Genomic DNA, 11,372 nt, shown 5'->3' with positions numbered 1-11,372 from the left:
TGTGCTACAGCGGTTCTGACAAAACCTCTGACTGGAAACACTGTAAAACGGTCTCAGCTGCTGTGGTTCTCTTCTTCTCTGCTCTGAGTCAAACCAACCTGTTCCCCTCCTGGCCTGTGGGGGCGCTGCACCAAGAACCACTGAAGGAAACGACACAAAAACCTCTGAAGACACTGAGAGCAACTTCCTTCTTCACCAGATGGAAACAAGATGGAGGCGTCAGATTTTAGCGGTTGGAGGATTTCTGTTTAGTCTTTGGCTGAAGACCAGGAGCCATTTCTGCTGCTAGCGCTAGGCTAGCACATTAGCTTTGGTTGTATTTACCCAGAATGCCCTGAGCTGTAGTACGAGTTTGATTCACACTTCACCAATCAAACTCTAATTCCAGATGAATTAGAGTTTGATTAAAGTGGATTGAACATGGACTGTGTGAATGCACCTTAAACCTCCTCTTCTAAGGTCCTGCAGCGGCTAGCTGTGCTGCGGTGCAGATACAAACCCGTTCTGTTATTTCAGTTCTTCTCTTTGCCTCTTCTGCATCTGGAAACATTTTTATTTTCTTTTAACTTCTGTTTGTGAAAATAATCGCAATAGCTTAAAATCAAACAGTTATTTGCCTCAGTGACCACCAGGGGGAGCTGCAGCTTCACAGCATCCTGACGGAATAGAAAAGTATTTTTTCTTTTCTTATTTTTAAAGGAAAAGTGAAACAACTGAAATATTCTTCAGTTTATTTGACATAAATAACGTAACATTTTCGGCCAGCTGCATCGATGATGCCTTTAAAACCTAAAATCGGACCTTTTATCGGCTGCCTGGCCGCCAGCAGCGGCTCACAGCGGATGTTCTGGCGCTGCTGCTGTTCGGAGTGATGTAGGTCAAAAGGCAGCAGACACCAACTCCACTGACACCAACCCGAAAATCACAGGCTGCTTTTGCGCATGGTCAGTGTCAGCCACCATCCTCATCCTCTCTCTCCGCCTTCCTCACTCGCCGTCCAGCCGCCTCCATCTCCGGATGAAGATGTTGAAGATGTTCCCGGCGGCCGGAGCCAGGCTCGGCTCCAGCTCCAGGTAAGCCTCCAGCCTCCCGCTCCGGGCTCAAGCCGTTTCCTGACGCGCAGCTCGGCCAGCAGGCAGCCCGCCACCCCGCGTGGATTCCGGCACGGATTCCCGCAGCAACCCGCGGAAATATCGCTTCTCTTACGTTTTCCTCCATCAGCCCGGGACGAGGCGCCTGCTGCGGGGAGGAGCAGCGCGTCGGTCGGTGTGTCCATCAGCTGCAGGTTTCACACACACACGCACAGCAGGAGTGTTTTGGTCCAGATTCCTGGCAGCTTGCATCACAAGGTCACTTTGCTCGACGGTGCCTTGCTCGTGGGCTCGCAGGCTGCCGCTGCTGAATGTGTGTCAGTGGGCCACCGGAAAAACAGACTCCACATTAAAGGTTCGCTTTATCCGTGAAATCCCGCATCAGCCGCAGTTAAAGGGGAGGTAGTGTCAGGGGACAGATTACCGCTCACCTCTCCTTTAATGATCACACTGCTTCTGACAGAGATCCGAACCGAACCCCGGCCGTTACAGGCGCAGAAAACCCAGCAAACGAGAGGAACATTTCCTGCTGCTGGCCCTTTAAGGGACCTGAAGTTGAACCACCTTCAACTCTCGCGGCTTCCGGGTGTGATTTCCAACATGTCTGCTTTGGATGAAGACAATCTATGAACCAGCAACTAAGTTGCCACAGATTCTGAAATCTGGACTTTGACTAGGCCAATCTATCATTGCTGTGCTGTTGATGTGTTTCGTTTGTAGACCGAAATGGGAAATTCTGACTTTCCAGTTGGAAAAATCAACTGGAACCAATCAGAGGTCAGATTTCCCCAGACTTGGCGATTCAACATGGCCGCCTCACATCACCAGTGGTAGACTGGTGGAGGAAACATGTTTTACAGTGCATGGAAAACACTGCAAACTTTTGCTCACTTGGGTCAAACTTGACAACTCCAAAGGACTGGTGGGCCAAAACATGTCAATTTAAAAGTTAAAATTATTGAAAATATGATTTTTCTTTCAACCTTCTCAATAATAAACTAAATGTGAACTATTTAATTAAATTAACTCTATTTTTTAGTAGAAATGGAATCATAGATTTAAAACTTCAGATGTTTTTTTTGCATGTTTTCCTTGAAAAGCATCCAGTTTGATTAAGATGATAAAACTGTAAAAATATTTCATAAGTTCACTTCCTGTGTTCAGCCCGGTTTTACTCCAGCAGCTGAAAGCAGGTCTGGCTGCACCGCCGAGGATTTTACAGTGTAAACCAGTGAGTAGATGGCCCTGGTTACCATGGCAACAGGAAAGCAGAAAGCTTGGAGAAGATGATCACTTTGTGTTGCATCAGTCATTTTTGCTTGTAGATTTTGATTTAAAACTTGTAGTTTTGTCCTGATTTATTTTTGAATTGTGATGAGGGGCCACAAAAACTTATTCCAGGGGCCACGGATGGCCCCCGAGACTCACTTTGAACACCGCTGATCAGTTACAAGCAGCGTCTGCAACTCTAAACTGAACGACCTCCAGAACGACCTATGGACCTTAAATCACTCCAGGATTTTACATCTTGACATTTAAAATCTTTCTAAATGTCAAATTTAATTGCATTTGATTAAATTAATCAGTGTTAACTGCAAACATAAATAAATCAATCTGATTATGGTCACATGCATAAAAATGTGAATGCTATTGAAAAGTTGATGTATTTCAGTAATTTAAAGCACATTTGGTTGACGTTTTAAAGCTTTTATTTCAGTTAATTGATGATTTCTTGCTTACCGTTTATGTAAACATGGCATTTAAGATTAAAATCAGAAAAATAAAAACCGTTTTAAAGCATCAATATGAAGGTGAGTGGGAGGCTGTGATTCTTAAACGGTATTTTAATGTTTGTGTCCCGCAGCGAGGACGGGTTGGTGAAGACATGAGCCAGAACTGATGGAGTCTCTGAACGCCGTGGAGCTCCGGGAGCTGCAGCGCCGCGGCGGCTCGGCCAGCGGGGGGCGCTGCGCCGCCGGAGGCTTCGAGAACGTCTCCTACCAGCAGGACGAGGAGTCGGACGAGCCGGGACCGGCTGCGACCCGCGTCTGTCCACCCAGAACCAGCACGGTGACAGGATTTGTTTTCAGGGCTGCAACAATCAACCGTGATCAATCGGTTATTGAAATAATTGTCCAGTAGTGAATGATTAGTTATCAGACTTAAGAAGAACAAACTGAAAGAAAATCACTGAGCAGAAAAAGCGTTTCTATTTATGTTCCTGACGTCGGACCACTTTCTTCAGTAACCAGTAATCTAACCTGTTGCTTTTTCACATCCAGTAGTCAGACTACAGTTACTTATCGAAACCACTTTGCATTTACTATTTTCTTATGTAATTTAATTTTATTTCCTCTATGAGTCTTGGGGAGTGACCGCCGTTTCTGTGCGACAGTATCCGCAGGGACAGAAATGTAAACAAAGGAGGGAGACCCGCATTTTGTTGCTGGAAAAACAGGAACTATTTTGAGTTTCAGGCGCCAAGTCCGTTTATTATAAGCGGCTTTGGGCTGTTTTTTTTTTTTTTCTAAAGTCGCTTGCAGATTTAATGAGTCGATGGTTGCTGTTTTTGGGGCTTGCAAATAAGCAGACATTAGTCTGACATCCAGTTAGTTTTAGTCAGACTCTCCCTGTCCATCATTTCCCGGATGATCCGTCCCGCTGTGTCTTTGTTAATGTCAAATTAAAATATTACCTCTGAATGACGTCGAGCTTCGCGTTGCGCTCCAGAAAACTGCAAACATGGAGACTAATATGAACAGCGCAATAAACGTGAAAACGGCCACAAATGAACGAGTCCGTAAAGTTGTGCACCTAAACAGCATTATAATTATTAATATGAAGATAAGTGTCACAAATCTGTGCAGCCAGCTGAGTTGTGGAGCGCTGCGCTGCGACAGCAAACACAGGGCCGTAACGCAGAACCTGGAGGCTGGGGCAGGGGGAAGGGGGCCTAAAATCCTATTTATAGGTTTCCAGACAATAGAAACACAGAAACAAACTCAAATTACTAAAGATTTTTTGTATTGTTGTAACCAGTAAACAATCTCCCCTTCAGTTCAACATTACCAGTGGAGGAACTAATTTATTAATAACTTTTTATTAAGATAAAAGAGAACTAGAATGTTATTAAATCAATATTAAAGAATTATTGATTAAAAATAAATTCCTGTGTTTTTCTAAAAAGTTACGTATAAGTTAGTTTTCTCGTTTTAAGTGTAAACAAGTTTTTGCTCCAGAAACGGAACAGAAATACAGATTTAGTGTTTTGCAGTGTGGACAAACATTTCTCAGATTTTTTTTTCTCCTTTTCTTCTTGTTTGTCTCCATCTTTGATCCTTGTTAAAATATTATTTATGTATTTTTAACACTTTTCTTCTCCTGCAGCTGCAGGTTTCTCCAGAGTCGTGTGACGATGAGGACGGCGGCGCCGCCAGAGGAGGAGGAGGTGATGAAGGTGTGGGCCTGGCGGCGCCGGGCCCGGCTGATGGCCGCTCTGCGGACCTGGGCTTCGTGGTGGCGCTGGTTCTGCTGGTGAGCGGCATCGTGCTGGTGGCGGTGGCTTACACCGTCCCCCGGGACGCCGGCGTGGATCCGGACTCGGTGTCGGCCCGGCAGATGGAGAAGCTGGAACTGCACTACGCCCGGCTGGGCTCGCACCTGGACAGGTGCATCATCGCCGGGCTGGGCCTGCTGACGCTGGGAGGGATGTTCCTGTCCGTCCTGCTCATGGTCTCCATCTGCCGGGGCGAGATGTACCGCCGCCGCGCCGCCTTCGTTCGGCCCAAAAGGACCTACGGCTCCATCAACCTGAGGATGAAGCAGCTGGCGACAGGAGAGGCGGATGGAGACGGGGTGGAGCGGGTTCTGGTGGAAAACACACAACCAGGGTCCAGCCAGGACCAGAACTCAGAACCAGAACCGAGCAGAACGCCAGCTGCTGCTTCAGCTGCATGTGGAGTTTAGTCAGAATTGATCCGGTTGGATTCGGTTTGGTCCAGTTGGATCCCAGCCGACAGAAGCCAAGCAATCAGACGGCTTTGTGACGTTGGCAGACAGGAAGTGGAGCGGTAAGGCCCGGTGGACAGAACTCATCTGGAGGTTATTAAAGATCAGAATCACTGAAACAATTCACCGCAAACTAAAATACTCAACCAGTATTTTAGTTTTTAGTCCAAATACTCTAATTTACTTGCAATAAGACAAAACTATCGTACTTTTTAGCTCCATGTAGCAGTTTGTTTTCAGGAATTAATCTTGGAACATTAATTTTAAATACATTTTTTCTCCTCCAGCTAATTTCTTTACTTATGTAACTTTTTAATCAATATTAAGGAATCATTGACTTAAAACAAACTTCTTGCTGAAGATTTACTTGTAAGTTGGTTTTGTCTTATTTCCAGTATTTTAAGATATTTGCACTAGAAACTGAACTAAAATACTTGGTAAGATTTTGTGTTTTTGCAGTGTAATAATTCCTGCTGTTTTAATCCTATTAAAGCTATAAAAAGCACATTATTTAGAAACAGAAATCAGGAATAATATTTTAGTTTCAGACCAGATACACTTCAGTCACATTTTAATTATAGACAGAATATACATTTAATTATTATAATTAATAAAATAAAATAAGACAGAGAGATTTGTTGCTTGTTCTTAAACAGAGGCAACATTTATTTATTTAAGCTTCAGCCATAAAATAAAAACCAGGTAGAAATTAAAACCACAAACCCGACATGAACCCAATAAACCATGAAATGTTCAGTTATAAACTATAACTGAATAAAAATATGGAAATTAGCTTCAGGTCTCTTGGAAATGTCAGATTTTTCACAGCCAGCCTGAGGCATAAGCAAAGACTTTTATATTCGTTTCTGTTTCTCACTGTGAGAAAGTTTCCTCTGGATGCTAACCGCTAAGTGTTAGCTTCACAATATAACCTAGATACTAACCGCTAAACATTAGCTTCACAATATAACCTGGATACTAACCACTAAAAGTTAGCTTCACAATATAACCTGGATGCTAAGAGTTAGCTTCACAATATAACCTGGACGCTAAGAGTTAGCTTCACAATATAACCTGGACGCTAAGCGTTAGCTTCACAATATAACCTGGATGCTAACCGGAAAACGTTAGCTTCCTAATATAACTTGACAGACGCAGCTGAGGCTATAAACACAAAATATGGAAAAGAAAAAAAAAACATCAACATAAACTGTTGATGTTTTAAAATGTTTGTAGTTTTTAATTGAAGATGCTCAAATTTAATCATCATTCAAACTAAACCTGGATCTTCTAGCCTTTTTTACTGATATTTTATCATATTTACATTAAAATTTTAAAATAATTTTCAGTTTTCATGTGAACGTTGTTTATTAAACCAAAAAGAAATGAAAAATAAAACAAACATTAAAAGAGTTCCAGATAGAATCTGAGCTTGAATGCAGTTTGATTTTTATGAAAATGTTAAAGTTTTAAGAAAAACAAAATAAAGAGCCAGAGTGTCGTCGTTTGGACAGAAGCTGCTTTAACCTTTAATAATGTTTGGTTTTCTGCTGTATTAAATATGAACTGATGGTATTAATGTCAAAACGCTGCAATATGCCTTAAGCAGAACACACTGCTGTGTGAACAAATATTACGCTAATGTAACCCAGTGTGTGTTGAACCAGTTAGCCAAGGGTAGTGCGTTTGTTTCTAATACCTTGTGGGGACCGTTTTCCTGACATATACTACCTTATGGGGACCCACTGCTCTTTGTGGGGCCCGAAGCCTGGTCCCCACAAAGGGAAACGTTGTTTTTGGGCCAGGGGTCAGATTTAGCACTAAGGTGAGTTTTGGTTAGGGTTAGGTATGTAATGGTTAGGGTAAAGGTAAGGGTAAGGTTTAGGCTGTAGAAACGAATGGAAGTCAACGGAAAGTCCCCTCAAAGATAGCGTAGCAAACATGCGTGTGTGTGTGTGTGTGTGGCTACACAGAGACACACACACACGCCTACACACACACACACACACACACACACACACACTGTTTGCTGTAATCTTCACAGTTTTAATTCATAATCAAGTTTAACCTTCACAGCCAATATCTGGATCAATAATCTGATTGATGAACTGATGGATTAAGATTATAATCTCTGATTTTCTTTTCTAAATAAGAAATTAGAAATGACAAAAGTTAATTTCAAAAATTGGATTTTATTTCAGTCGTCTGTTCCTGTGCGGAGCGTTGATATTACCGCCGTAATATTAGCAGAATAAAAACAAAAAGTTATTTTTATGAAAAAAGACTCTGATAATTCAACTTATTAATTTAATTCTTTAAATTAAACTCAGTTTGTCCAATCGTTTCAAAGTCTGATAATTGATGCTGATGTTAAAAGTGGGCGACTGTGGCTCTTTGGTAGAGTAGTCGTCTTGCGATCGCAAGGTTGTAGGTTTGATTCCAGCTTCCTCCTGCCACATGTCGATGTGCCTCTGGGCAAGGCACTTAACCCCAAATTGCCTACCGATACACAGATCGGTGTTTGTGAGTGCGACTGGGTGAATGTGACTCTAATGTAAAGAGCTTTGACTGGTCAAAATGACTCGAAAAGCGCTATATAAGTTCAGTCCATTTACCATTTTAAAAGACAAAGTATTTCAGTTAAAATATTAAATAAAATTTTCTTAAAGCACTTTGTATTGCGTTGTTGCTGAAAATGTGCTTCATAAATAAAATTACCTTTACCTTTTAAAAAACACAAAATTACTTAAGGTGATTAAGTAATCACCTTAAGTTAGATTTTGTGTTTTTACAGTGCACAGCAGCACATTTCTATATGAAAATATTGAGCCTAAAATGAGCCGTTAAATGATAATTTGTTGGTTTGGACAGACAGTGGAGAAGTGGTTTTTCTGCAGCTCTGCTTTGTTTTCCTCAGACAAACAAACTATGAAGTGGAGTCTGGAGCATGGCGTGATGGGCGCAGTCCGCGGCGGGGGCAGCGCGCGGCAGGCGCCATGTTTACCGTACTGTTCTCCTTTACGGTAAACATGGCCGCTTTACTGTAAACATGGCCGCTTTACGGTAAACTGCGTTGCTTTACGGTAAACTGCACCGCTTTGTGCAGAGATGTGACATGGAGCTTTTCACTCTGCACTCAGAACCCATTGTACTTTAACCCCTGTTACACCGGTGCGTCTAAATAAAGGGTGTCCAAGGTTATGTGAAGTTCAGTTATTGTCAGATTTATTTCATACCTGCAGTCAGATGTTTCAAACATTTATTACTGTAAAATTTCAAGGTTATGGCTTACAGTTAATGAAACAAAAAATATCAACTAAAGACTGATTTCTTTAAAAGTCCCTTTTTATACAGGGACATAAGAGGCATGCGATAATGTATTATCATCCCTGTGGATTTCATTTTTCCTTCCACTTAACTTTCCAGTAACATTTCGACAGACGGCTTGTTTAGGCTTAAACAAGCTGTTGAGGATTTCCTCTGCTTATGGAAAGAAAAACATGGCCTGACATCATTTTTCTGCAATAAAAATATTTTTTTAATCATCACCTTATCAAACTAATGGCATATTCTGAGAATCTGAATGTTGAATATTTAAGTCAGAATCATAAAAATGCTGTTAAAAATCGAGATGTTTCAGTTTTTGAATTACATCACTGAAATAATATCACATTCCGGTTTTAATTTATTCAGATTCAGTTAAATGGATAAAAATTCTGATCAAATTCAAGCAGCTGCCTTCAAAATAAAAGCATAAAAACAAAAGCATTAGAGGCTTTGAGTTAAGATTTTTTAACACCCGACCAACCATAAATATATTTATTAAAATTTAAACATACATCACTCAGTTTACACCATAATCTGACTTTACAAAAGCAGATTTAAAAGTCTGAATTGTACAAAAAGAATTAAAATAATGTTAACATAAAACCTAGATATTGAACTATTAATATATTACAGTGGATAAAACATTTAGCACAACTCATTTATATGAAATATATCTGATTTAATTTATTAACTACCATAAACAAAATACTCTATACAATAAAACATATTAACAGAAACTTCTGGTTTTTAATTTAACTTTTAATTAAAGGAGGAAACAAAAACACTTTATTAAATTAGAACTGAAAGATATAAAATCTGGTAAAAAGTTTATTGGTTAATGATCTAAATTAACCACAAAATTATCATAAGAAGAAAAGTTTTTTAATTAGCACATTAGCCACTATTTAAAGTCTTTTTATAAATGCATGATTTGATTTTTTCCTTTTTCTGATTCTGATGCCACATTTCCAAACCTCTGAAGGATTTTTGTGATTTTATTTTTATTTTGTGGTCACAACCAGACGTCTGATTTGTTTGCTGTACGGAAAGCACAGAAAGGTTGAGTTGAATTTATTTTTTAAGTGTTACTGAGTGAAGCTTCCTTCCTGTAAATAGTATATCCTGTCTGTAACATGATTTCTACGTCTGATTCTGTTCAAGTGAAAATAAAGTTTGTTTTTCTGTTTCATTATCCAGACGGTTCCTCTCTGAACTTTATTTCATTTTCAGTGTCGATCAAAATGGAAAACAGCTCAGAAGAGAAATCATAAAAACAACAGGGGAAACTTTAGTTTTAATCAGATCCAAGAAACAAAGCAAAGCACTGCTTCAGGGGCGGTCCCGTGGTCAACGGAGCCCGGGGCAGCTTCTGCCCCCCAAAGCCACCCAGCAGGGGGCGGCAACTATATTTTCTATATTTTAGATGTGCTCTATGGAAAAATCTACAATGATCCAGATTTTATGTGATTAATTTGGATTTTCCTTCCACAGAAAATCCATGAATGAATGAAAGCGTTGATACAGTCGAAGGTTTGAAGTATAAAACTCGTTTAGCACTCAGATAACTTGATCTCTTTTATAAGGTTTTGTGACTCTAGTGGCCTTTATTTTAAAGTAGTTCAACAGGAAAGAGGGTAATGAGAGACATGTGGCTAATGTTGCCAGGCCGGGAATCGAACCTGCGACCACCACCACGAGGACATAGGGCCTCCATAAGCGGGTCGGGCTTTGCCCCTGCGCCACCACAGCGCCCCAACTTTATGTCTTTACCAGGTTTTAGTGCACAGCCGTTTTCCCATGTTCTGATGCTGCCCTGGGCAACCGCCCAGACGTCCTACATCAAAATCCAGGTCAGTCCAGATATTCAGATATTCAGGAAGTTGAGGAACCAAACAGGAAGAGGAAGTTAAACCAGACAATGCTGCGGTCCAAACCAAAATAATCAGATTACACAAAAATATGAAAACGGCAGCAACTTTTAAACCATGACACAAAAATTAGAGACGCATCTGAATTTAATGAAAAAATAGATTAAACATCTCAACTTTTTTTAAAATATACTTAATAAATTTAAAATGTTTGAAGTTTCTTTGACTCTGCTCCTCATCAGTTTTCAGATGATGATGTCATGATGATGTCACCGTTTCTGTGGCGCTGACTGAATCGTCAGGGAGGTAGAAACCGCAGAGGATTATCTTAAATGTGAAACTGGCGCAGTGACGTTTAAATAAACAGTTTTTTATGTTAAACGACGATGTCGAAGTTTTCCTGCAGCTCTGAAGGTAAACGGCAGCCATGTTGGTAGTCTGCAGGTTGATTTCAGTCTGAAAGTCTCACTGCAAAAACAAAATCTAAACATTTTTGACTAGTTTATAGAGCAAATATCTAATTAACTTACAGGAAACGTTTCATACAGCAGCTTGTTTTAGGTAAAAAATTCATTAATGCTGATTTTTAAAAACTTCTAGCTCCACTGTCAAGTATGGTGGAGGATCCATGATGCTGCGGGCTGCCTAGGGAACCGGCCAGGTTTATTTTCTCCACTGAATTAAAATGTTTCCCATGAAAATGTTGGAGTTTGATACAAAGCAGCAGAACTAAAACAGTAACAACTTTGCGGTTTTTATTAGAATGTCTGGCAGAAATTATTAATCAGCCATGTTTCAAAATCAACAACTAAAAACAACAAGCAGCAAAGATCTGCTTTTCTAAAGAAATGGAAATTATTCCCAAACTTTTCTGTAAGTTAAAATAATCCAAACCGGGAGTTTACTCTCTGAGACGTCGCTTTAATTCACTCATTTATCAGCAAGAAGCTCAGAAGAAAGAAATTATAGATATGTACGTTTATCATAACAAGCAGAAAGGTCAAGGGTCAGGGTCAGATCAGGGTCAAGGGTCAAGGATCGATATGAATCTGCGCAGATTTAAAAAATTCATAAGCAT

General features: G+C 40.4%; 1 protein-coding gene across 4 annotated transcripts; it reads left to right on the top strand.

Moving 5' to 3' along the window:
* Positions 1 to 948: 948 nt before the first annotated feature.
* On the top strand, positions 949 to 11,354 carry tmem74b (transmembrane protein 74B). Of its 4 annotated transcripts, none has more exons than XM_028004141.1 (4): positions 949 to 1,073; positions 2,956 to 3,161; positions 4,479 to 6,783; positions 7,073 to 11,354. In XM_028004141.1, the coding sequence occupies exons 2-3, from the start codon at positions 2,991 to 2,993 to the stop codon at positions 5,055 to 5,057; spliced, it is 750 nt and encodes a 249-aa protein (XP_027859942.1). In that variant the 5' UTR covers positions 949 to 1,073; positions 2,956 to 2,990; the 3' UTR covers positions 5,058 to 6,783; positions 7,073 to 11,354. The 4 variants fall into 4 exon arrangements, with proteins under 4 accessions (XP_027859942.1, XP_027859941.1, XP_027859940.1 ...); XM_028004140.1 differs by lacking the exon at positions 949 to 1,073 and adding an exon at positions 1,187 to 1,266; XM_028004139.1 differs by lacking the exon at positions 949 to 1,073 and adding an exon at positions 1,196 to 1,285.
* Positions 11,355 to 11,372: the final 18 nt, after the last annotated feature.

This window comes from Xiphophorus couchianus, chromosome 20, assembly GCF_001444195.1.
Source record: "Xiphophorus couchianus chromosome 20, X_couchianus-1.0, whole genome shotgun sequence".
NCBI classification, from domain to species: domain Eukaryota; kingdom Metazoa; phylum Chordata; class Actinopteri; order Cyprinodontiformes; family Poeciliidae; genus Xiphophorus; species Xiphophorus couchianus.
The sequence above is the reverse complement of the archived record's forward strand: the minus strand, read 5'-3'. Positions and strand labels throughout refer to the sequence as shown.